Raw genomic sequence first — 27,751 nt, forward strand, 5'->3', positions numbered from 1 at the left:
CAAACACTGGAGATCAGCAACAGTCAGGACCACTTCCAAAAGCAGCAGATACGGAGCTGGGTCCTGAAGCCAGAACATTTTCTCAATTCATTTCATTAAAACTCTGTGCTCTTCCAAATGGACAAGTGCCCACATCAGTAATCTGGAGTTAGCGTCTCCAGCCTGATTCCATTTTCCAAATAGAATCCAAATATCAACCAGCACCAACAAGCAGATTTCAAACCTCAGTAGAGCTTGCTATTATTTATTACATTGTTTATCATATTGTTCAGCTTAGAATTGCCTAGTTTAATTAATAATGTTCAGGACAAAACTAGTTTGCTCTGCAGTATCCATTGTTCCCCAGGTATGAGTACAAACACTTGGTGTAAAAAGCAGATGCAAGCCGGTTGGTGTGCAGGCCCCCAGTTACAGGTACTTAATTCAGGGTGTGGGGTCGCCTCTTAAGTCCCCTTTCTGAGCCGCGCCGGCCTCCTCCCTCTCGGTTGGGGCCCAACAGTTCGGCTCCTTTCACCGGCTGCCACTTTATTCCTTGTCACCAACTCACCCTGGCTTCCTAGGGCCCTAATCAGCGTTAGGGACTGACCCGCCGGCGGCGGTCCCCACCTGCCCCCCGCACCCCCCGGGAAGGGGTGGCCCTGGCCGGGCTCTCACGGGTGGCCCCGCCAGGCGGCGGCGGTGGCAGACGGCGAGTCACGTGTGGCGGAGGGGGCGGAGCGCGACCGGCCGGGTGGGTGGAGAAAACAAAGCCCCCAGCTGTCAGTAGAGGAAGGAGGCGACGGCGCCGGAGCAGGTGAGTCAAGTGCATTTAAAGCGGTACCGCCCTGGCGCACCCGGACACCCCCAGTCCTGGCGCAGTCCCTCCCAGGGCAGACGCTGGCCGCGCCTCCTTCCGCCGCCGGGGGGCTGCAGTCCGCCCGTCGCTCAGCCGGCGGGACCGGGGGTCTCCAAGCCCAGCAAGAAGTTGTGCAGGGGTCGGCGCCGCGGCCCCCGGGTGTGCAGCCGCCGCGCTCCTACGGGCCGCATCCCTCCTTCGGGGCCCCAGAGCTGCGCACCCCGGGAAAGGGGAGGGAATCAGGGCTGCCACGCTGGCAGAGGCAAAGTGGACCGGCTCGGGGGGTGAGAGCCGGGCTGGCCAGGACTCTTGGCGCTGGAGAAGGAGGGGGTCTTGCGAGTGCGCGCCCGTAGCGCGCGGACCTCAAGGCGACAGAGTTGGGGCGCGGGGACTGAGAACTAGGGGCGCTGGCAGGGGCTGTGCGCTTCGGGGCAGACCAGGAAGTGCAGCTCACGGGCGACAGCCGGCTGGGGATCAAACCTTGGACCCCCCCAGCCCAGCTGCCGCCCCCAGGGCTTCTCCAGCGAAGACCAGCCCCACCTCTGCATTCCGACTCCGGCTCTCGCTTGTGCTCCCGGCGCCCGGGACGCGGGAGCCGGATGGGTGGGAAAGAGAGCGGGTTATTATTCTGATTTCAAGTGGTTTTCTGCAAGGGGCACCCTGCGCTCAGGGCGGGAGCTACTCCGCGACTCCCCATTCTGTTTGCGTAAGAAATTCTTCAGTTCACCCTTCAAAGGGCTGGGCCGTGACCAGAAATCCCACAAAGGGCGGGCAGGAGCGGTGGGCACAGAAAGACCCTCCCCTCTGAACCCGGAGCGCTCGGTCATGAGACTTTCAGACCCCGAAAGGGCCAGTGGACTAGGTCACCCCCTTGAGTCACTTTGCCAGTCCCGTGCCAAGGGCCGCCCAGTGCAGAGGGCAGAGCTGTAACCTCGGAGGCAGGGGCGCTGCAGCCATTTGATCAGGAGGAGCCTTTGTCTTAACCTCCAGCCCCCTTCTGCTAGTCCTCGCTGGGCCAGTAGCGCGTGGAGTAATTAATATTCCAAACATCAGCCGTCCCTTCACCCGGGCACCAGCCAACACTGCTGTACCCTCCCTGCGGGTTTCTCCATCTCTTGCGCACATCCTCTTCTTTTCCAAAAACATGGAATGTGGTCCAGACCCGCTAGGCAAGAGGAGGTCTTTAAACGCACTGTAGTGCAGTCACGTAAAATCAAGGGTTAAGTGTTCAAACCTGCACCCGCCCGCCCGCGAGGAGACGGAAGAACTTTCTTGATTAGCATAGGATCTGCCCTGGGGGCCGCACTGCGACGCGGCGGTTCGGTCCCAGCGAGGTGAAGAGTGCAGTCCCCTCTCCATTGAGGTTTGACGCAGCACCTGCTTCTAATCTGAAGGACCCGAGCCTTCCAACTTTGCTGAACAAGACACTGTGGAATGAAACAGAACAGAGATCAAAAGGTAACCGAAAGAATAGCAACGTTTGAGATACTTCGCTTAAGCACTAAATTTAGCTTAGTTTTTAGCAAGGGGGGCGGCGGCGGGCAGGGGTCCTTGCCAACCTTCCATTCTGGAAATGACCCTTGCTTTGCTAGCGTTCTTTGCTGCCAAATTAATTAAGATACCGGTTAGGGGCTGTCAGTAGATCTCCAAGATAGGGGGTTTGGGAGCCCACCGAGTGGTCGTTAGGTAAGCTCAACTGGCAAGTTTCACTTGCATGGGAAGAACAATGCTTCTTCAACGCAGTTTCCCAAATTTTGCTGCCTGGGGAACTTTGAAAAATCCTGATGTCCATATGTCATCCCAACCCATTTAAATTAGACTGTTTTGAGATGACAGTGAGGTTTGGGGTTGTTGTGTTGTGGTGTGTGTGTGTGTGTGTGTGTGTGTGTGTATGTATGTGTGTGTGTTTATGTGTGTGTGTGTGTGTGTGTTAATCTCCAGGTGATTCCACTGTGCAGCCAAATTTGAGAACCAGTGAGGCAAGGGCAGAGTTCAGTGGCCGGCAGCTGCAAGCTGCAAGACAAAATGCCAGTTTAACTACCTGGGTGGGTGGGGAAAACCACGCTGAAACTGGAGTGCTGCTTACGAATGCCTGGGGTCGGGGGGGGGGGGACTGTCACCTGGCAGCTTGGCTGGCGGTGGTACCTGCCACATCATTTTTCACCCTCTCAGCCTAGGGTCTGGTAGAAAGATCGAAGATCTACCCTAGTAGAAAGATCGAAGTTCACTGTCAGTGCCTGGTTTCTGCACGGTTGTTAAGGATACGTAGAAACTTCATTCCAGAGGTGATTCACGTGTAGCAGGCAGTGGGGAAACCCAGCAGAAACTAACTTGGAGCAGCCTGGTGAGTCAGAAGCCTGCACTCAAAGGCGGATCCCGAGAATAGGAAGTAATTACATGGAGTAGCTTATTGACACCCACTACTCCACTCCTTTGAAAGCACTTTTGAATATCTGATCACGATCTGTCTGCTTGTTTGAGCCGCTCCCTTTTCCAGCACCCTATCCTACCCGCTTGGTGTAAAGCTCTCTCCTGTTAGAAGAGGAGACACAAAGCCAACTAGATAGATGTCTTGTAATTTCCTTGGTGGGAGGCATGTAGGAAAAAAAAAAAAATGTTGGAAAGTGGTTTGGGTTATTTCAATTATGCGAGACAGAGAGGATGAATCTGCAAAACAAATTTTGAATACAAAAAAGTCAAATAACTGTTTGATTACACATTCAGAGGTAAATTAAAGGATCTATTTAAATAGAAATGGTTACATCTAACATTTTATGAGGAATCTTATGTTATTAACCAAAGGTTTCTTACTTTAAAAAAAAAATCATCCTCAAGGCATGATCCTAATAAGATAGCCTATTTATAGATGTACACAGTTTATGAAATACTTATTTTTATTACTATTAACTTCAGTTATCTCTCTCTTTTCCTCATTATTCTTTATATCATCATAACTCTCTTGCCTAAATGCTTTCTTCTGCATTCTCAGTTTCTTTAAGGGGGAACAACCATGCCTAGCACATAGCAAGCATTCAATATCATCAGCTGTTGAACTTTATTTGAACCCCTCATAACACCTATGTACCCTGCTTGGTATTCTGTTATCTAGAAGGGGCCTTTAATGTCTACAGCCCCTATAGCACAGAGCACGGGCCTTTTGTGTTTGTACTGAACATTATCAGAAGGTGGGGAGAATATTTATAAGCAAAGCATCCTGAGTACATTCATTTTTATTTTATTCCAAGACAGACATTCTGGATATGTAGGAGCCAAAGTTCTGTTACAGTTCTTAAGAGCCATAAAATGGTAGCTCATTCGTTTGCTTACATTTTTACATAAAACAATTTAGCATCCTGAGAATAATTAATAATTGTTATAATACTTAACTACACTCTCATGGACCCAAGATTCACTTCATGAAATTTTCACTCTCTACCCATTATTATGGAAAAAACACGTATTTTTTCCAAAAGGAACTAATTAAGCTAGGAGAGTTATTTCAGAGTAGGATAAATGGCAGATTAATAGTTAGACAGCTTTTATTGTCTTCTACCTACATTAAAAATTTATTGTCTTCTACCTGCATTAAAAATATCACAAATGTATTTAAATATCCAGCATATTTAAAAATGGAAATTTGGATGTATTCCTTGCTGGATACCAGCAAAAATAAATGTTAATAAGAATTTCCGAAAGCCAAAATGATGTAAATGAACCCGTTCTCATTTCTGTGTAGCTGAGAAAATTCTCTGGGAATGCACTTCTGAAATTTCAACTCCTTTTAGGGAAGGTGTAAGATACTGAAAGGCTGAAACATAGTCTAGAAAAATGGGACTAATTCAGATTAATCAGAAACTGTTCATGAGAGGATAGTACAAAACTAGCTCTGTGATATTTACAAGTGGGCCAAGAGGGCGAGGTACAAAGAAAGGGGGTATCGCCTCAACTTTAGAAGCTCTGAAGTTTTTGAGAACAGATGAGAACCACCCAGTCTTATTACCTTAAATCTATACAGCCCGTTGATCTTATTAACCTATCAGGGCCTAAACACAGCTGGGTAGATAGTATTCCCAAGTGCCAGATAGCACAGGTCCAGAAATTAAATGATCTTCAAAGTGGGGAGAAGTCTGGAGCCCTCACTCCTTTTCCAGGGTCTGGTCTATCATCCTGCTATTTCTTGACTAGCTTTGATGTAATCTCGTCTGGAGGTTTTGGGTAGGCAAGCTCAGTTCTAATTATATCATCCCTTCTTAAAGTAGGAGAAACTCTTCACCTGTATCATGCTCTCATTTATCCTCAAATTATCAACCTTTGAACTAGGCCAACCCCAAACAATTGGAGCCATCGTTGGCTTCTTATCCAGATAAGCAAAGTAAGAATTTTTAACTTGTATGAGGGTTCTTAAATGTTAGTCATATCATCCAGCAAAAGCTTAAATGCCCTGTACAGCATCTTTACTAAATAGTCCTTCAACTGATGCTTCACTGTCTTCCTGGCAGCACATTCCATTCACAGGAGGCTCTCAGCAGCATTCACTTACTGGAGACCACAAAGAACAAACCCAACTCTTTTACATGTTCACCTGCAACCATCCTAAGTGTTTAAAGTGAACTTATTCTCCTTAATCAGGACAATCTGGCTAAAGTATTTCAAATCTGTTAATTGTACAAGTTTTTTGCTCCAAATCTATAACCACAAATTTTAAGAGAAGTATTCAAAATTGTGGGTTGTTACACCGGAGCCTCATAGAATAGAATTATCGGTAAATTTGCTTCCAACAAACTTAATAATCTACACACTTCAGAAATGACTACTGACAAACTTCATGCAATGGCATTAAGCTTAGGTTGAGTTGAAACCCATGAGTCGATCAACAGATCAGCAAACTCGATCAAGGATAAGCCACCTATGACCCAATGTCTCTTTTTCTATAGCCTATGAATTAAGATTGGTTTTTGTATTTTTTAATGGTTGAAAATAGAGCAAAAGAAGAAAAACATTTGTGGACCCTTGAAAATTATGTGGAATTCAAATTTAAGTGTCCAAAATAGTTTTGTTGTACTACAGTCATACTTACTCACATATATGTTGTCCGTGGCTGCTTTTGTGCTGTTGCAGTGGAATAGAAAAGTTGCACCGAAGACTGTATGGGCCACAACACCTGAAATATTTACTGAATATTTACAGTCAAGGTTTGCAGACCCTGGGTTTATTCCAACTCAGTATACTTCCGTTTTAAATGAGAATTTGCTCACTGAAAACCTTGGTATTTTTTCAGTTTTTTTCGCCTTTAGAGAAGGGGAAAAAATTTGTTTCCAAACATAGGGCAACTAATCTCCAAAGATAGTTTAGTTTCACATTCCCCTTTTCTGTGTATTTATTCCCCTGTTGAGTATATTTGCAAAAGCAGTACATTTCTAAGTAATATGTGAATTTTAGTGATGCGGTCAGCCGTAAAACTTCTGAACCTAAACAGCCCAAACAGTGCAATACTAACTTACATTGAGCTACATCACCATTTCCAGAGCTCTAGAAAATAGGAAAACATACCCTTGACAACAAGCCCATGGTCACACTTGCCTCAATTCTTTAGCCGTAGAAACTTCCTTTTCCTCCACCCTAGGAGGGCGTTTGTATTCTTATTTGGTTTAGTATATTAATGCATAATTTGAGGATCTATTCAGATTTAGATGTTTTTCATTGACTGTCACTTCATACACTTAAAACATGATGTGGAAACTTGCTGCTTTGGGAAATAGCACCACTCTTCTAAAGTATACATTTAAGGTAAATTGCTTGCTACTTACAAAGGCAATGATCATTAGGTAATAAGCAGATATACATATAGTCACTTATGTCACTAAAGGCTGACAGTATGCCATGGACAATTTAGTTTGAAATTTCTAAATTCAAAAACAGATCAGATTATGATCCAGAAATTCAAATTATATGGCTTCTGCTCAAGGCTGGACAGATTAGTCTTAAGATTCTAGAAGGAATATTTGAAAGGACAACTACATTGATAGGAACTTGTCTTAATTTTTTACTGTAAGTGTTGCCTCTCATAAAATTTCCTTCAGTTAAGAGAACTTCCTCTTTTTGATGACTTGTTAATGCCACAGGCTATTTGCAAGTGAGTTTCACTTAGATTAATAGAGCAATTTTAAGGGTTATATATAATTTGTGTCCTCTTCATCCCTTCCAGAATCAGTACACCTGCAATTTAGAGACCAAAAAAATCAAACATTGCATTATAAGTAATGTAAATTTTGAGGTGCCTGAGGTCAGGTAAATCATTTCTGAAAACAAAAACAAATTGTAAGTGTATTTAATCCCATCCTAGGACTGTTGGTAGTAATGGCTTGTAGGTAACTAACTTCCAAGATAACTTAACCCACTAGTGTTCCTGATGGAGTAATTGGGGAAGGGGAGGAGGGGGATAACACAAGACAGATTGTCTAACTCCTGTGCTGACTAGGTAAGGAACTAGTCCAAGTAAAATTAACTTTCCGCCCTAATCGTCATTTAGATTTCACTAAATTTTTACGAAATACATTTTGTTTGATATAGTGTCTGCCATACATATATCACTCATAGTTCTCTCCAAAGTAGTTCCTAAAATTAGGAACTAATTGGATTGACTATATTTTTACCAGAATAGGGAATTCATAATTGTCAATTGCTTAAGCAGGGGCAAAACACTCAAAAGCATTTTGCTAACCCACAAACCTTGGTTCTAACTTAGAGTTAATTATAAACATCATGGCAGGAATGACTATTGGTATTTGAAGTCAGTAGAAGGGAAAATAAGCAAGAAAAGGCAGCTGGAAAATGAGGTAATTCCTGTTTTTTTTTCGCTTAACTATCTGAAACTTTTTATTGGCTGTCATACTTAAAAGTGAAATCAGAGGACTAAATTACCGTCTTTAAAAGCTGGTAAAGTCGGCTTTCAGCAACTGATAAGCAAGAAGGGAGAGAGTGCCTGCAATCACCTTACACTTTCCTTCCTTCAAAGATAATGTTAAATCTAACCAACCTGCCAAAATGTGATGTATTAAGAACTTCTCATGAGTGTAAGAAACCACTATCTCCATTTTCCCACTGAGAATCTTCAGTTCTCCAGAAGTGGAAAAGACAGGCAACTAGAAGAAACACTTTCCTGCTTTGCACCACCTGGTCCTTCCCCAGAAAGGGAGCTATTGATATAAGACTCCTGTTAGCTTCACTTCCAGCTTGCCCTCTATCATGATTTTTTTAAAGTGTGGTCTTTTGGGCACAAATCTCTTAAAAGGAATTTCCATAAATCAACAGCAGTAATAACCAAGTGCTCTATGTGGTATTGCCAAGTCCAGAAAGCAATTCCCTGTGCAGTTGGAATGTTTAAGCAACACTGTCAGGGTCTGTTAATTCTTCATCCCAGCATCTGCTCCCTTAACACCTAAATGTAAGTTAGAATCTAGGGTATGTTTTTAGCAATGGTTGCTGCATAAAACACAGGACGCCCAGTTAAATCTGAATTTCAGATTAACAATGATTTTTTTTTTTAGTATAAGTATGTCCCATACATTGCATGGGGTATTCTCATACTGAAAAAATTTATCTTTCATCTAAATTTCAAATTTAACTGGTCATCCCATCTTTTTGATGGTGGTTGATTGAAGTTTTGTTTTATTTTTGTTTTCTCTTTTTGTTTTTGCTAAATTTTACAATCCTACTTTTATCTCATAATCTCAAAATGACTAGCTTTCCTGGTCTGTAAAATATCTGATCCGAGACTCTATTTCTGGGGTAATAAAATATCTGAGCTGCCTTCACCTACTAAAGAGAAAAATCAAGCCATTATCGGAAGTTTTCCGCACATTTTGCTTAAATAAGAAGGGAAATAAAAGGTAAAGCCAGATCTCGAAAATTAGCAATTTTTTATTTGTAAGATATCTTAAGGTACTTTCTATTCTTTCACAGACCTTTTAATAAAGCAGATACTTTAATGGGTAAATTGTTAGCTCAAGTGGGGTAACATGAGAAACCCATCAACCATGTCCCCAGGACATTGTTGATTGAAGTTCAATCTCAGGTGATTCCAGTGATGCCTTGCTAGTCAAGTGAGGTCCTGGGACCTGTAGCCTCAGCATCACCTGGGATGCCTTGAAATGCAGAATTTTGGGCTCCACCCCAGACCTTCTCAATCAGAATCTTCACTTTAACAAGATCCATAAGTGATTCATATACACATTAAAGTTTGAGAAGCCCTGAGCTAAAGGATCCACTTTTTCACCATAAATTAGTCTTTATGTTTAATATCACGTTGCAATAATCCTTAACAAACTGTTTCTTTTAACACACAGGAAGGAATGGTTTATTTTGATCAAATATCTTCAAGATAGGCAACTATTGTATTTCTGTTTTATTCATATGAAAATTCTAAATGACAGTTTCTAATATTGTTTCATAATGAGCATATGTAATAAAATAAGACAAATGTAAGTTTAAAAAAGACTCTCACTAGAACTAACTCAACAGCCTATTAAAACATTCTGGGTTGTCCTTGAATGAATTAGGTGGCAAATAGTTCCTGGCCCTCAAATCACCAATAAATCTTTTTTGTGCTTTTTTACTTCATTTATTGCAACTTACATAAGAATATTTATAATCCAACACCACACATTCATGGTATCCCTAGGTTCCTCTAAAACTGAACAAAGGACATACAGTTTGGACCTATGGCAAATTCCAAACTACACTTATGAAATTCTAAGTTTTAAAAAGTAATTTAAAAGGTCCCATAGATCTTAATCCCTTTTGAGTTCAAAAACCTCCCTTCTCTATGCTTGCCTGCTTGTTTTTTAGAAGTTATAGGGTTGTATCGCAGAAAGAATTCTGGATGTTGGAGCAAGAACATCATAAGGCCTGATGTTTATAACCAGTTCTGCAGCTGATGGAACTGGGTGATTTTGGAGACCTTAACATCCTTCATCACCATCCCTCAAACTGTTCCTCATCTGTCAAATAGAGACTGTGGGGTCTGAAATTGTCTCACAAGATTCTTTTTTTTATATATAAATTTATTTATTTTTGGCTGCCTTGGGTCTTCGTTGCTGCGTGCGGGCTTTCTCTAGTTGTGGCGAGCGAGGACTATTCTTCGTTGCGGTGCATGGGCTTCTTATTGTGGTGGCTTCTCTTGTTGCAGAGCATGGGCTCTAGGCGTGTGGGCTTCAGTAGTTGTGGCACACCGGCTCAGTAGTTGTGGCTCGCGGGCTCTAGAGCGCAGGCTCAGTAGTTGTGAGGCACAGGCTTAGTTGCTCCGTGGCATGTGGGATCTTCCCGGACCAGGGATCGAACCCATGTCCCCTGCATTGGCAGGTGGATTCTTAACCACTGCGCCACCAGGGAAGCCCCACAAGATTCTCGTAAGGATCAAATTAGATAATTTTATGTGTGGGTTTTCATGATGACTGTGTCGTGTATGGTGATGTGGTCATATGATTTGTTTAGTGACCTGCTTCAGACACGGCTGGCAGTTGACTAAATATTACATGATGTGGTTTCCTACGACACGCCTGATTTGGAAGAAAGGTGGTGGTAATTTTAACGGTGCCATCTATGGAACCATCGAGCACATGTCTCATAGACATGCAGCTTGATGTCCATGGCCAGCACAACTCTCCCTTCTTCGCCTCAGAAACTTAAAGTTCTCCTCCTGGCTGGGGACAGCGACGTGTCCTAGGGAACCAAGCAATGAATTCCTCATCAGGGTACCACTCATGGCTCTGTGAAGTCAAATGACACAAGGCCTTTCCTGCCAGAATTCCATACAATTCCTCCTGCATTTTTTTTCCCAGGAAAAATTTACTAATGGGTTATAAAAACACATTTCAGTATTTTTAACTAACTTTTTTTTTTAAATTTCCAATCACTGTTTATTTATTTGAAAGGTTACTATGTATTTCTTAGGTTACTTCCTAGTTATTTTTACTAAAATAGTTATCTTTACTTATGAAGATATGAGAAGTTCATAAAAATTTAATATGGAATATTTTATTTTAAATGTTATTTTTTTTTAAAACAGGGATTACTTTCTTCTGATCCGGACGTATCCTCTTGTTTAGTTCTTTTTTGTCACTGACAAATAGTTGTTATATAGCTCATCTGAGTTGGCTAAAATATTGGACCTAATTCTCTCATGTGAGAATGCATCTGTGATATTAGTCTCAATAGTGTTAAGATACTTAACTAACCACAGATATCTTACTGAATAAATACTACTATAGCACGTTCAGACTACATTTGGCTTTTAATATTAGTGACACAAATTATGCAGTAGGTATCAGTCTTACCAGATTAAGACTGTTTTTATCCTTTGTACATCTTTTTTTTTTTCTCTCTCTCTTAAAATTTTATTGGAGTATAGTTGATTTACAATGTTGTATTAGTTTCAGGTGTACAGCAAAGTGACTCAGTTATATGTATATATATTCATTATTTTTTAGATTCTTTTCTCATATAAGTTATCACAGAATATTGAGTAGAGTTCCCTGTGCTATACAGTAGGTTGTTACTAGTTATCTATTTTATATATAGTAGTGTGTATATGTCAATCCCAATCTCCCAGTTTAACCCTTCTCCCCACGTTTCCCCTTTAGTGACCATAAGTTTGTTTTCAATATCAGTAAGTTTTCCACTATTCTATTTTTTTTTTCAGCCAAGCCACACCAAGTCCTAACCACTGGACCACAAGGGAATTCCTTCACTATTCTTTTTTTTTTTTTTTTTACTGGGTAGTAGCTTTGTAATTATTTTGTCAAGTTTAGCATATGAAATTGCTCTCACTTAGTTACCAACATTCTTAATTTGTTTTGTTCTTGTTTATAATTTAAACTGTGGATTTTATTTAGGGAGTAAATGTGTCTTGAGGCTTTTCATTATTTCAGAAATTAGACTATACCCTCCTGAGGTTGCCAGACTGTTGCTGCGGCCAAATTAGGCAAAGCTGGAGGGCTGGTGAGACTGAGCCAGGGTCTCAGAAGCCTAGTTAAGGATGACCTCAAGCCTGAGGAAGGAGAAAGAGAGCCGTCATTTGTTAAGTACTGGTTTCTTGCATTCATCATCCCATTTAACCCTCACAAGAATCTTTTGTGATGCTATCTCCATTTCACTGATGGAAAAACTGAAGCCAAGGGCAGTGGGGTAGCTCACCCACCATTGTGTGAGGTTGCTTGCTTTTTTTTTTTTTTTTTTTTCACACACACACACTGTATTTAATTTTAACAAGAGATAAATAGACTGACACCAAGCATTGTACATGGATGACCACAACAAAAGCAACAATGATTGCAATTACCAAACATGAAACACACTCATACTATGTCATAATATTGACATTCAGTCCAGTAATCCTCCACTGTAACAGCTCCTTTACTTTGCAGTGAAAATTGATTTGTATATTCTTTGCCTTTGAGTCCTTGTGGGATTAAAATAAATTATTATTCCTTTGAAAACACGTTTTTATGTTGTCATCATAAGCACATCGCTATATAATTGTTGTAATCAGTTATTAAGTAGCTTGGTGTCAAACAATCACATAATCCAAGATTGGAAGAAGCTGCCTGGTCATTTTGTTAAAGGAACCCCAGTGCAGAATTCTACCCACCCCCCGCAGCCCATGGAGGAGAAACTCATTTGTTTTGTTGTTGTTTTAATAAATTCATTACATAACAAATTCATTACAGAAACAAATTCATTAGTGAGGGTCTGAAGAATATGAGGGAGGGGCGTGAGGGGAAGCACTCCTCATCTTACCACCTTCATGCAACTATCACAAATCTATTTTTATTTTTGTGTGAAGCTCTTATTGTCTGTGTTCGCATTTAACCATATTTCGCCTCCCTCCATCAGATTGTCCATCCCCAAGTTCACGGAACACTCCTTCCACAATGAAAAGACTTAGTGGTTCATGAATACAGTGAAAGCTGCCCATGGTTCAGGTGTTGCTTAGTTTGAATGTGAGTTCAAACTGCCTGGGATGCCTTTTCCAGCCTTTGTCTTACCACAGGTGTTAATCCTTTTAGGTCCCCACCCCTCAAAGTGTTCTCCAGGGACCAGTGGAGTATCTTATAAATGCCCAAGCTCAGGCTCCACCCCAGACATTCTCCATCAGAATCTTTCCTTTAATAAGGTCCACAGGTGTCATTGTTGTGGATTAAATTTGAGAAACATTGTTCTGGAAAGTCTTTCCTAACCTCCTAACCATTGCTTCCCACCACCTCCCACTGGTCCACCCATCCAGGACAAGTTAGGTGGATCCCTGTGGTTGCCCTTTAATTCCCCCCGTGTGGGCCTCCCCAGCACATAAACTGGTTGGAGATGGTGATGGATGCGCAGTCATTGCCACATCCCCGGGTCCCGGTGCGGCACTTGACGTGTAAGAGTTTTATATTTGGAATTGTTTCATCGTTTTCCAACACCACTGCTTTCATAGATGAAGCAATGCAGAAGTAAGTTTTTCTTCCTGCTGGGAAATAGGGTACTCAGGTAGGGCTCTCTTGGCCATTGGCCTGCAGTTTGGGGGTCCCATTTGTTGCAGTCTTTATTATGGAAAACTTACGGGGTGGGGGATGATTCTCTGTCTGCAAGTAATTTCTGAAAGTCCACTGCTGGAACTTTATTTCTTTTACTTAAAATATTAATATCTATTCAACACCAACACCTCTGAGAGGAATCGCGCTTTACACTCGGTGTGAAGGTGGAGCAGCTGGCAGGTTTGCGTAAGTGTCTAGCGAGACACAGAGATACTGGTTATCTGACGGGAAAAGATACGGAACACTAGTAGGTGATAGAAAAGATAGTGGAATGCTGCAAAACAACTTCTAATTCTGACAGATGTTACAATAGTTTTGTCTTGAATCATACCATTGGTCGCTTTTCCATTTAAAAAAAAAAATCACAATTTTTAATCTATAAAAATCTCGGGATGGGGCTTCCCTGGTCGTCCAGGGGTTAGGACTCCGTGCTTCCTCTGCAGGGGGTGCGGGTTGGATCCCTGATGGGGGAAGTTCTGCATGCCGTGAGGTGCAGCCAAAAAAAAAAAAAAAAAAAATCTCAGGTTGGACTTTTCCCCCCCATCCTGCATCTCATCTATGACAAATTTCATCCACCCCCTACATTCAGAGCAAAACTAAACTGCTACCCTGGGGATTTTTCTTTTCAAATGTTTGTTTTTAAATTGTAGACAAAGTGCAGGTACATCTATACTGATGTTTCTAAACTCACATTCAAACTAAGCAACACCTGAACCATGGGGAGCTTTCACTGTATTCATGAACCACTAAGTCTTTTCATTGTGGAAGGAGTGTTTCGTGAACTTGGGGATGGTCAATCTGATGGAGGGAGGCTCAGCCCTGGAGGCTGCTGTTTTGAAGTAGCAGGAGACTGATTAAGGCTTTGGAATCAAACTGTACCCAGAAACAAGAAACATCTGTCCTGCAGGGCTATTGTTCGTCATATTTGAAAGGAACGAGAGGCTCCTGGTACTGCTTACCAACAGCTCTCACAATTAGCCACACAGACCACAAGGAGTATAATTATGTCCAAGAATGTGTGGGACTTCCCTGGTGGAGCAGTGGTTAAGAATCCACCTGTCAATGCAGGGGACACGGGTTCGAGCCCTGGTCCAGGAATATCCCACATGCCGCAGAGCAGTTAAGCTTGTGCACCACAACTACTGAGCCTGTGCTCTAGATCCTGCGAGCCACAACTACTGAGCCCGTGTGCCACAACTACTGAAGCGTTGCACACCACAACAAAGAGTAGCCCCCGCTCGCCACAACTAGAGAAAAACCCGCGTGCAGAAACAAAGACCCAATGCAGCCAAAAATAAATAAATTTAAAAAAAAAAAAAAAAAAAAAGAATGTGTGGCTTGCCCCGCCCCCCTTGGGAGTCTAGCCCTGTACTTAGGCATCACCATGGACACCAACTCCAGAGGAATGTTGAATCTGAGTTAGGTTTATCCCTTGTGGAAGAGTGTATGAGGTTGTCTTTCTGTTCCAAACTGCTTACCTGAGTGTCTGTGATGATACTATTCATGGTAATTTGCCCAGACTTTGGACCTTGGGTGGGGTTTGTAAGTCATTTGATGCCTTCAGAGTGTACCTTGTTGAGTAATCTGACGCAGGTGAGACATGCAGCATGGGTAGAACAATCATGTGTTCTATATGTTGTAACATCAAGCCTAAGTCCATTTGAGTCATATTTTCCTGTGGGAGTTGTGGCCCATCCCAGAGGAAAGCGATTTTTAACATATCCTTGTGAGGCTTGGTGGTGTTTTAAAGGTTGCTCTTGGATTCTGAAAGCTATGTGCATTTTTTGTTTGTTTTTCACAGTTGGGGGGTTTGTTTTAAAATGTTAAATAACCTTGTGACTAACCTTGGACCTTGATCATGTTAATAATTTTGTATGAATTTGGTCGAGAGAGTTTTACACCTTGATTCCTCTATCCAAAAAATGATACAAATGTTTGTTACTAATGATCATGAGTAGAGGCTCTAGAGATTAAAACATTAAAAGAGTAAGTTAAAATTATTCCGGATATGAAGAACCAGAAAGATGATAAAGAAGCAGCAGCAATAGCTACCAAAATATTCAAAAGAAAAGTAAACCTGAGTTAAGACCCAAAAAATGGTTGTCTCTAATTAACCTCCTATGCAAACAAGGATCTTCTCTTAAAATCTTTGCAAGTTAGGCATAACTTCATCCTTATTGTTTTTATTATTAACAGTAAGTCAGTTTAAACTGATTGTCAAAGGACCTGGTTCTCGTCCCAGTTCTGCTCAAAGGGCAATCCAAAACAGCTCAACTCAACCGTGACCCCAACTCATCAGTAAAGAGGGGCTCTTGTCTTTAACTTATCCTTTCCCCACAAGATATCCCAGTGCTCTGAAAGGTTGTTGTTAATCCAGCTTTCTTAGAATACAGTACCGTTGAAAATGCACTGAGGACTGTATTTTCTTTTTCCTCTGTAGAATCTACACATTGTTCAAAACATGAGGAAAATAGTTTTGATAGTCCACTAGCACATCGAATGATCGAGTTAAGTCTTAACGGGCAGATGCAGTGGTAAGATTCAAACTTCCGCTTAACATACAGAGAATGCCATTGCAGCCCGTCAAACTAGGAAAGCAATGGGATTTCTAGCAGAGCAGACGCATTTTATAAAGCATCCACTCAGAAACCCTCCTGCGCTCACTTTTCCCTGTGCATGTGGTAATTGGCATTGGGTCGTCTCTCCACCAATCAGCTTGGGCTGAGATATGGAGATGTCATATAATCACATCCTGTTAGAGGGAAGGGAGGACGTGGGTAAAGCAGAGCCACAGACTCAGTCTAGCATTGAGTTGTATTGTGCTGCCCCCAGATACAGGCAAAGACAAAAAAGCCTGCATCCCATGGTACAAAGGGCGTTCCCTTTTATAAGACTGCAGTTGTGTGCTAGAAAATGTAGGAAGGCCAAATGTCAACATTTGTGGCCGGAGGTAAAAATCATTGCCACTGTTGTCTTATGGCCCTGGTACCATCATTAATGCCAGATGGTGCTTGAGGAGGGGTTTATGATGAACAAAGCCTTCCCCTGTCTGGGCCATAGTGTCACTGCATGCCGGGCTCTGGAGACACGGCCCTAGGATGCCTTCCCACTCCTGGTGGGAATAAACACAGCAGGTGTGTTCCACCCATCTTGGAGGTCTGGCATCATCAGTGTGTTCTGGCAGAGGTGGTCTCACAACATCGGTACCTAACTCTCTGTGTGCTTTTCATTATGCCATGTTGGATTGACCCTTCATTATGCCAAGTACAGTCGACCCTTGAACAATGTGGGTTTGAACTGCATGGGTCCACTTATACTTGGAGATTTTGCAACAGTAAATACTACGGTACTGCATGGTCCCTGGCTGGTTGACTCCTTGGATGTAGAGGAGCCTTGGATACAGAGGGCCAACTGTAAGTTATACTCGGATTAATCCCCACCTTGTTCAAGGGTCAACTCTATTTTTAGAGCCACACGTAGCCTTGGCAGTCACCTCATTTAAATCCCATTATTTTTCTAGATGAAAAACTGAGGCATGGAGACTTTTCCTACCTTAAGGCTCAGCTAACAGCTCGGCCTTGGCAGTCCCCTCGAGCAGCAGAGAGGAAGGACTTTGTGGGGTGGGGAGCAACAAGAAGGCAGAAAAATAAGCCTCTCAGGATCCAAAAGACTTGAAAGAAATGAGACTATTAAACACTGCATGAAATGAAGTGATACCTACAAAGCCTGAAACCCCTCCAACAGTCTTATGAGCTAGGGTTCTACAAGAAAAGTTCCACTTGGGGTCAAAAGATAAAGTTTTGTTTTTTGCTGCTTTTTCCTTGGCTGCCAACCTTAGAGAGGTGATAGTCAAAATGTGGGGTTTGCTGAGGTCACGGACTTACAGCCCCCTCCAAAAAAGGCATCAAAATAGGTTTCAGAAGGGCCAGCAAGTGTCCTGCTGAAAGGATTCCTTCGGGTCCCTTTCATCGAGGCCACGTCAACAAGATCCCTTTCATTCAGGCTTTCTCTCCCATTCTGTTGAAGCTATTGGGTTTCCCTAGAGTCGATTTTATTTTGATATTTCCTGACAATCTAATTAATACTCAGACCCAGTTGATGAGGGATATGTATTCAAATTCAGTTATTTAACAGTAATGATGATAAACATAAGTATTTTCCATTTACCTAGAAATTTACAGTTGCTAAAGTATTTTTACACATAGCAGCAACACTCAGTAGCTGCACTTTACAGAAAACCATAAAAAATAGGGCCCAGAGTTTAAATGGCATGCCCAACGCCACACAATTGGGAAAACCTCAACTTCAGGGAATGTTATCCCAGGTCCAATGTTCCTTCTACCAGGCAGGTTTACAAATGATAGTCGGATTCTCTGAGTAGCCCTCAGTGGTCCCTTTAACCCATAAAGATACTGAGTTATAACAACATCTTAACCTCTAGCCTCTTTGTATTTCCCATGGAAAGATGCATGGGGTTTCAAAAAATTTGGGTGACAAGTCCATTTTTAGTACACAGTCGACCACAAATGATTGACAAATCCATTTTTAGTACACAGTCGACCACAAATGAAGTCTCCCGATACTCAGGCCTTGATGGTTACTTCTTTTCCCTCAGTTTGAAAATGCAAGTGCAGCTAGCAAGGCCCTGATTTGTCCAGGAGTGTTGTTAGAGAGTGCTGGCAATCTCAAAAGTCACTTTGTAACACAACATTGTAAAGCAGTTATACCCCAATAAAGACATTTTTTAAAAAAATCACTTTGAACCTGACACTTTGAGGCAGAATGATGGTCCAAGTACACTGTAGTGTTGTGGAGATCTTTAGTGTTTGCAAAGTGAAGTTTTTAGCTCCTTGTATAGTTTTGCCAGTGTTTGGCAGGTCATCCGAGCATCATCCTGACTCTCCAGCACACTGGATGTATGTGTGGTGGCTTCATCTTAATCAATGGTCTACACGAGAGAAAACTAACAGTGGCTTCATTGAGGATGCTCATGTAACAAGATTCAGAACCAGCCGTTCAGATCAGCAGAGAAGAAATAACAAGTGTTTGTTATTATCACACTCTAACCCATTTACACAGATTCGTTATTCAATTAAGTATGTATCATCTTGGAAAGGAGAGAGCTTTCTCTAAGGACCTAAAACTCTGGATGTGTACATGACCACTGGGAGATAAGGGATGTGAAGAGAGAGGAGAAGCAAGAGGAAAATGATGAGGTACCCCAAGGATGGAATTTACCTCTTCAATTTTGCTTTGATCTGTCCTGGATAACAAGGTCTGAGCTGTAAGTTGTTCAGATGATCCCAGTTGAAATAGACTGAGTGGCCCATCTGACTAAGCACAGGTCAGATTACCACCCAGCAGATTGTGAAAAGAGCTCAGAAGTGGAGAGACCACCTGCCTTGCAACTTAAAGTGTGGTCCCCAGATCAGCAGCATCAACATCACCTAGAAGTTTTTAGAAAGGTAGCCTCTCAGACCTTACCCAAGATCTATCAAAACATAATCTGAACTTTAACAGGATTTCCAGGTGACTCTTGAAAAACTCAAACTCTACATGATATCCAAGAGGACAGCAGTCATACGTTTTTCCCCTTTGTTCCATTCTCCCTGTCAATATCATTGCACTCACAGCCCCATGATATAATTAATTATTGTGTCTGTAATTAATTATTGTGTCTGCAGCCTTGGGGGCTGCACTGTGTATTAGAGCACCTGCATAATGCCTGGGATAAAATAGGTGTATAGGTGGCACTCAAGAGCTCCAGCTCTGAAATCTACAAATCTGAGTTTGAATCCCAGCTCCGCCACAAACCTCAGTTCATGTACCTATAAGATAGGAATAAAAATAGCACCCCTCATAGGGTTATTGGGAGTAAATGAGCTGATGCACGTGACATAACGTAGTGCAGCACCTGATGCATACTTGCTGTGTGTAAGTCGTAGCTGTTTTTATGTGCTCAATAAATGTTGAACAAATGAATGAATAGGAACTTCATGTGGAAAGAAAAACTTTAAGATGGTCAATACTTGGTGCCCTGTTGCTTCAAATATATGAAACTGAATTTTAAAACAATATGCAAAGGAAGCCTCACGTAAGAGAAGGAAAAGGTAGAATGGGTCAGAATGGATTTATAGGAAAGCATGCGATTTGGAACCAGAAGACCAGAGTTTGGATCCCAGCTCTGTCCTTTACTAGCTGTGTGATTTCCTACAACACACAAGCTCACTGAGCCTCAGTTTCTTCACCTGAAGAATGGGATCAGTGGTCCTCTTTTTTTTTCTCGGCTTATGCAAAAAAAAATTTTTTTTTTTTTTTTTGGTAACTGACAAAGTATCCCTACCTCTCAGCACAGCCCTGGCACTTAGGAGATGCTCCATAATGGATGTTTGCTCAACTGAATCAGAGCATGCAATGTCAACGCGATGACAATTGGGTATTAGAATGGACTGTGGCCCTCCAAAACACAACCCTAACAAAATCCTATTCCTTTGTATTTAATTTCTTTAGGGTAGGGGGTAGTATGGCACAGAAAAAATCTTTAAAACCTCCCTGTGGGCAGGTGGTGAGGGAGGGAGACAATAATGAAAAAACTCTGAATTAGAAGTTTGGCTCTGCAACTTAGTACCAGATGAGAGTTCCTAAGGAAAGATGCAAAGGAGAGAAAAGCAGCTAGCCAAAAAGCAAGCAGAGTAAACCTCTAGCAGTAGAAGAATTATGATTTCAAGATCTAGGTGAGATGGTATATGTCAGTGGTCCCCAACCTTTTGGGCACCAGGGACCGGTTTCGTGGAAGACAGTTTTTCCACGGGGCAGGGGTGCTTGGTTCAGGCGGTTATGTGAGTGATGGGGAGCGGCAGATGAAGCTTCGCTTGCTCACCCGCCGCTCACCTCCTGCTGTACCGCCAGGTTCCTAGCAGGCTGCAGACCGGTAGCAGTCTGCAGCCCAGGGGTTGGAGACCCCTGGTATATGTGAAAGAATCTTGCAAAATTAAGAGCTATAGACATGTATAACTATGAAAAGAAAAGAAAAGGCTTTAAGGAATAGTCAGCCCTCTGGATCAAATTCAATACACGGTTGATTGAATCCATGGATGCAGAACCTGCAGATACAGAAGGCCAACTGCACCATTTTGTATAAGGGACTTGAGCATCTGTGGATTTTGGTATCCATGGACGGTCCTGGAACCATATTGTATTTTCCTGGAACCGATTATATATATATATATTTTTATTATTCCTCTTTTTTCTTTTTAACATCTTTATTGGAGTATAATTGCTTAACAATGTTGTGTTAGTTTCTGCTGTATAACAAAGTGAATCAGCTATATGTATACATATATCCCCTTATCCCCTCCCTTTTGCATCTCCCTCCCACCCTCCCTATCCCACCCCTCTAGATGGTCACACAGCACCAAGCTGATCTCCCTGTGCTATGCAGCTGCTTCCCACTAGCTAGCTAATTTACATTTGGTAGTGTATATATGTCCACGCCACTCTCTCACTTCATCCCAGCTTACCCTCCACCCATGCCCCCCCTGTGTCCTCAAGTCCATTCTCTATATCTGCATCTTTATTCCTGTCCTGCCCCTAGGTTCTTCATAACCTTTTTTTATATATATTCTATATATATGTGTTAGCATATGGTATTTGTTTTTCTCTTTCTGACTTACTTCACTCTGTATGACAGACTCTAGGTCCATCCACCTCACTACAAATAACCCAATTTCATTTCTTTTTATGGCTGAGTAATACTCCATTGTATATATGTGCCACATCTTCTTTATCCATTCATCTGTCGATGGACACTTAGGTTGCTTCCATGTCCTGGCTATTGTAAATAGAGCTGCAATGAACATTGTGGTGCATGACTCTTTTTGAATTATGGTTTTCTCAGGGTATATGCCCAGTAGTGGGATTGCTGGGTCATATGGTAGTTCTATTTGTAGTTTTTTGAGGAACCTCCATACTGTTCTCCATAGTGGCTGTATCAGTTTACATTCCCACCAACAGTGCAAGAGGGTTCCCTTTTTCTTCACACCCTCTCCAGCATTTATTGTTTGTAGATTTTTTGATGATGGCCATCCTGACCAGTGTGAGGTGGTACCTCATTGTACTTTTGATTTGCATTTCTCTAATGATTAGTGATATTGAGCATCTTTTCATGTGTTTGTTGGCAATCTGTATATCTTCTTTAGCGAAATGTCAGTTTAGGTCTTCTGCCCAGTTTTGGATAGGGTTGTTTGTTTTTTTTTTAATATTGAGCTGCTTGAGCTGTTTATATATTTTGGAGATTAATCCTTTGTCATTTGCTTCGTTTGCAAATAATTTCTCCCATTCTGAGGGTTGTCTTTTCATCTTGTTTATGGTTTCCTTTGCTGTGCAAAAGCTTTTAAGTGTCATTAGGTCCCATTTGTTTATTTTTGTTTTTATTTCCATTTCTCTAGGAGGTGGGTCAAAGAGGATCTTGCTGTGATTTATGTCATAGAGTGTTCTGCCTATGTTTTCCTCTAAGAGTTTTATAGTGTCTGGCCTTACATTTAGGTCTTTAACCCATTTTGAGTTTCTTTTCTGTATACAGTATTAGAGAGTATTCTAATTTCATTCTTTTACATGTAGCTGTCCAGTTTTCCCAGCACCACTTACTAAAGAGACTGTCTTTTCTCCATTGTATATTTTTGCCTCCTTTATCAAAGATAAGGTGACCATATGTGCATGGATTTATCTCTGGGCTTTCTATCCTGTTCCATTGATCTATGTTTCTGTTTTTTGTGCCAGTACCACACTGTCTTGATTACTGTAGCTTTGTAGTATAGTCTGAAGTCAGGGAGCCTGATTCCTTCAGCTCCGTTTTTCTTTCTCAAGATTGCTTTGCTATTTGGGGTCTTTTGTGTTTCCATACAAATTGTGAAATTTTTTGTTCTAGTTCTGTGAAAAATGCCAGTGGTAGTTTGATAGGGATTGCATTGAATCTGTAGATTGCTTTGGGCAATATGGTCATTTTCACAATGTTGGTTCTTCTAATCCAAGAACATGGTATATCTCTCTGTCTGTATCATCTTTAATTTCTTTCATCAGTGTCTTATAGTTTTCTGCATACAGGTCTTTTGTCTCCTTAGGTAGGTTTATTCCTAGGTATTTTATTCTTTTTGTTGCAATGGTAAATGGAAGTGTTTCCTTAATTTCTCTTTCAGATTTTTCATCTTTGGTGTATAGGAATGCAAGAGATTTCTGTGCATTAATTTTGTATCCTGCTACTTTACCAAATTCATTGATTAGCTCTAGTAGTTTTCTGGTAACATCTTTAGGACTCTCTGTGTATAGTATCATCACCTACAAATAGTCCAACTATATTTTCAAGTTGGATATTTTACCTGGATTTATTGCCCATAATAGATTGGTTAGGGAAAAAACATTTATGAAGAAAATTAGCTTCTGCTCTAGAACTTCACTAGGTTATTTCCCAGGTGAGTGGAATTCAGCATGAATTTCTCCATCAAGGAATCTAGTTACTAAGACAGCCCCCAAACTGTTCGTAAGTGGACTCCTCTGTAAACCAAACCCCACAGCTGGGATCCCACGAGCAGTGTTAGTTGTTGCCAGATCAGCATTCTAGGGACCACATGGCTCAAACAGAAAACTCATGGGCAAAGGCTATGCAAACATTCCTGCACATTTTAACAAGTTCTGTCCACTTACCAAGACTTCTAACAGACTCTGCTGAAAATGTTAGAGTTTGAAAAGATTTCCGCACAAGTTAGACAATGATTATCCATATTTTGAGGGAGATCTTAGCAACCCTCTTGCCATTGCCAAAGTCTTATTTAGATTCCATATTACCCTTTTTACACTTTTAACATGTTACTGCGTTCCTTCTTTGGGTGGTCAAAGGAATAACAAACTACAGACAGGACACGTGTGAAGCAGGGTTCCAGTTTTCAGTATGATCTAAGCAATAAACTCGAACCCTGGACTCTAAGTGAATCTGATACCATTCACTGTGCTGCTTTCCTGCTTCATGAACATTCTGCTACATTTCATTATCAGTCATACTTATGAGCAAAGGAGCCGTTCTTCTATTCCAACTACTCTATTTTCAAGGATATCTATTTAAAATGGATAAAAGGATAAGTGAAAAATAGTTATCAAAAATATTTCACAGAAGTACAGTGAATGTGGTATTTCTCATATGTAGTTTGTCTCATGTCATTTTTAAAAATTTCTTTTATACATTAACACTATGACTATTCTAGAATAGAAAGGTCAATCTGTCTACTTCTATAGGTAGTAGCAGATGGATCAAGGAGTATTCTAGAAGAGAGAGTTAGGCCCAGTTTGTGTGAAAAGAACTGAATTTTTATTTAATTATAAAATAGTCTCTTGGGATTCTCTTTTATTTTTATAGAAGCCCAAATCACACGACCATAAGAAGTTTATAACATCATTAGCATTCTTAATATATCCCACCAAAATCCCTTTATCAGCCAGCTACAATTTTTCAAAAGCCCTTTTGTATACAATATGGGTCATTTGTAGTCTGCCTTTCTTAAGGCAAGGAATGCGTTGTACCGTATCCAATACCCAAGATTCGGTGCAGTTTGACATTTTCTTGCCAGATAACCTCATTTGGGTTTGGTTTCCCTGGTGTGTGCTCAGCTCTTTGCTTCCCGGCAGTCATGCCTCTGGTCCCCTGAGGGAGTTGAACTGGGCAGGCTCTTGGCCTCCCTCCGGTGCCTCTGGGAAGGCCCTGAGCCCAACTGGAGACCCCTAATTGAGACAGTGGTTGGTGGAGGGCACTCTGGAAGGCTGACATCAAGTAGGATCTGTCTAAGGAGTCATCCTCTGTGACCTTCTGCTGACAAGCTGCTTACAAGCTGCTTTATTCCTAGAAAGCTGTGGACCTCCCACACTAAAGACTGTGATCTACAACTGGAGTGTTTCAGTATCTCCAAGCTGCTGCGGGGAGACTGGACTTCAAGATACAGCTCATTCTGAAGATCCAAAGATAGCTGAGTCAACTCCTGGGAGGAAAACCTAGGTTCAGATCCCAGCAGCGTTCTCTTCTCCGAAAAGCTAGGAGCAGCTGGCAGGAGGCTGTAATTCCTGGCTCTTTGCAAGGAGAATGCTTTAACCTTGCATTGAGCAGACGCCTTATTGGCTAGATACGTAGCGTTGAAAAAAGAACTCTTCCTTTCAATGGTATGGCATGATTGGCAATATTTTTACAACTCTTTTTTCATTCTGATGTATCCGTTATGTGCCTGCGGTTTTATGGCCAGACAAGGAAGCAGCCTTTGGGGGCGATTTTGGAGCTAGGACAGAAGTTCTGCTGTGCCCCACATATGGGATGCCAGAATTCTGAGTTTGTTCAAAGAAAGAGGATTTGAAATTTCCAGAGGTTGAGGGAAAACAAAACGTGCTTTGTTAAAAGAGTCCGACCATGTTATGACTCTTATCCTAACAAAGCTATTTGGTCTTTTCAGGGAAAACAAATGCAACAGACAGGCCAGGAGGAGGCAGCTAACTTATGGCTGTTCATTTCTGAGGGGCTTCCTAGTGCTCAAAATGGGAAAAGTCAATGGGGTCTCTCCTAAGGTGAAGGGAAAGTCCGCCAGCTCCTCTTCGTGGGGTGATTACAGTTAGACCCTTATTTAGTGTGTGGCCCAAGTTAGAATAGAGAACACCTGCCTTGTCATCAACAAACCACAAAGGATGAAATTCTATTCCTGTGCCAATAAGATGTGGGAATTTTGGAAATTTATGGAAAGCATGAACTCGAAAGTATAAGAGATGGTTTCCAAAATGCAGAGTGTATCACACTGCCATTTAGAAGTCATTTCTGGTTTTGGGTGTGTGTATTTGTGTCAGTATTTTGAATTTTAAGATTGGGAAGGTAAATGTAGGAGCAAGAGGGGATAACAGCAGAGAAAATTCCAAGACAGGCAAGACTGGACAGCGAATGCTTGGCAGTGGGTTCTGAATGCTAAAGTTGTGGGTGAGAGATTATTTTTCTCAGATCTGCGCATATGGAACAAATTCCTGACCCAACTGGCCCACTGCCTTGGGGCTTTTGTTATTCTCTGAAAAGGTTAAAAAAAAAAAAAAAGAAAAAGAAAGGAGGTATCTTGCTCAATTCTAGTTGCTGTCCAATCTCCTGATTTTTTAAGTTAAACTTTTTAATTTGAGACAATTGTACGTTAACATGTAGTTGTAAGAAACAATACAGAGAGACCTCTGTACCCTCTGCTCAGTTTCCCCCTCAATGGTAACATCTGGAAGCTCTATGTACAGGGTCACAACCAGGTAATTGACATTGATACATGTTCAAGGTACAGAATGTTTCTGTCACCACAAAGGTACCTAGTGTTGCCCTTTTATAATCACACCCTCTTCCCTCCAGCCCTCACTCCCTCCTCAACCCCTGGCAACCACTAGTCTCTGCTCCCTTTCTGTAGTTTTCTAATTTCAAGAATGTTAGCTAAATGGAATCATACAGTATCTAACCTATGGATTGGCTTTTTTCACTCAGCGTAATTCTCTGGAGATTGATCCAAGGTTTTGCAGGTAGCAATAGTTCTTTTTTTTATTGATTAGTAGCATTCCATTGTATGGATGTACTGGTTTGTTTAACCATTAACCTGTGAAAGGACATCAGTGTTGTCTCAATTTTGGCTACTATGAATGAATCTGCTTATAAAGAGAATTTTTAACTTTTCTGGGAAAATGCCAAGAGTACCATTGGTGGGTTGTATGGTAGTTGCATGTTTCGTTTTTGGTTTTGTTTTGTTTTGTTTTTTACAACAGTCAAACGTTTTCTAGGGTAGCTGAACCATTTTATATTCTCACAAGCAATATATGAATGGTCTAGTTTCTTCTCATCCTCACCAGAATTTTAGATTGTTACTAGTCCTTATTTTGGCCCTTCTGATAAATGTCTAGTGATATCTCATTATGGTTTTATTTTTTTCACTTACCTAATGGCTAATGACGTTGAATATCATTTCATCTGCTATCTGTATATCCTCCTCAGTGAAATGTCTGTCAGTGTCTTTTGCCCATTTCCTAATTGTTTGGTTTTTTAGATGATTTTTGAGGGTTCTTAACTTATTCTAGATGCTTGTCCTTTGTCACATATGTGGTCTGCAAATATTTTCTCCTAGTTATACCTTATATTTACACCTGATGGCCAACAGTTCTTAATTTTGATGAAGTCCAATTTATCAATTTTTCCCTTGTATGGATTGTGTTTTTTGTTGTCAAAAACTTAAAAACTTAAAACTCTTTGTCAGGCCCTAGATCCCAAAGCTTTTCTCCTGTTTTAATTTTTTTCTAGAAGTTTCATAGTTCTGCATTTTACATTTACATAGTGATCTATTTTGAGTTCATCGTTTTAGAAAGTGTGAAACTTAGAGACAATAACTGCTCTGCTTATGCCAGGCAGCACAGAAAAAACTGTTTGCCTTCCCTGCCATCCCCACCACTGGGGACCCTAGACCTCCACCCTCACAAGGCCGTGCATTATTGAGCACCTACCACATCCCAGGAGTAGACCAAGAGCTCTCCAGGTGTTTTGAATCAATGTCAGAGGCCTGGCTTTTAACGTGGTGTTGTGTGGACAAAACAGCAGAGTCTGTCAGACTTAATTAGAACTTGTTAGTCGAGCTGCATGATATTGGGAAACTGCTCCACTGCTCTGAGCCTCAGTTTTTTCATTTGTAATAAGATGGTTTTGAGTATTAAATTAGATAAAATATGTCAAATGACTTGTGCAGGGGTATTCAATAAATGGTCTCATTCTTCTCCAAACTGATCCATTGCAGCTGTTGAGAATGTTAGCAACGGGCTCTTGTTGTCAGAACAGAAAAGACCAGTTGTATACAGCTGGTCCTGAATTTTCTAAGGGCTAATTATCTGGTTTACAGATAAACTAGGAACCTTATACTCTTGCTTCCTAGCTTGGTAGCCAACACTTCGCCTAGTAACGTAGCTACTGGTACTAGTTAAATAAAGAGGGCAAATGAAAATTTTATTCTGATTCAGTTAAAATATCTCAAAGATGGGAGGACTTAGGAAAAGAAACTGACATGGATGGGAACAGATGTTTTTAAACCTGATTTTTTTAGTTTTATCAACTCATTAAATTATGGGAAAAATGTGAAACACTCATAAAATTACATTCTGTAAAATATGTGAAGAAATTCTACCTGTTCTATCTGAAGGGAAAAAATTGTCAGCTTATCTGAGGTCAGTTCTTGAAACCATTCACGTTAAATTTTCTGATTTTTATACAAGCCAAATTCTATGAATTACTTTTGAACTCCCTTATTGAATGGTATAACAT

At 41.3% G+C, this 27,751-nt stretch overlaps 1 protein-coding gene across 2 annotated transcripts in view; it reads left to right on the top strand.

Moving 5' to 3' along the window:
- Positions 1 to 724: 724 nt before the first annotated feature.
- The window catches only part of MAPRE2 (microtubule associated protein RP/EB family member 2), a 162,793-nt gene continuing 135,766 nt past the window's right edge, over positions 725 to 27,751 (top strand). The window contains exon 1 of one of the 2 annotated variants that reach the window (XM_036874782.1): positions 725 to 793. Coding sequence is in view for 1 of the 2 variants with exons in the window: in XM_036874781.1 (XP_036730676.1) it covers positions 2,270 to 2,293 (24 nt within the window). In the remaining variant the exon portion in view is untranslated. Of the gene's footprint in view, positions 794 to 2,167; positions 2,294 to 27,751 lie in introns of those variants that run through there. The other variant, XM_036874781.1, reaches the window with a different exon arrangement.

This window comes from Balaenoptera musculus, chromosome 14 (genome assembly GCF_009873245.2).
Source record: "Balaenoptera musculus isolate JJ_BM4_2016_0621 chromosome 14, mBalMus1.pri.v3, whole genome shotgun sequence".
In the NCBI taxonomy this organism is placed as follows: domain Eukaryota; kingdom Metazoa; phylum Chordata; class Mammalia; order Artiodactyla; family Balaenopteridae; genus Balaenoptera; species Balaenoptera musculus.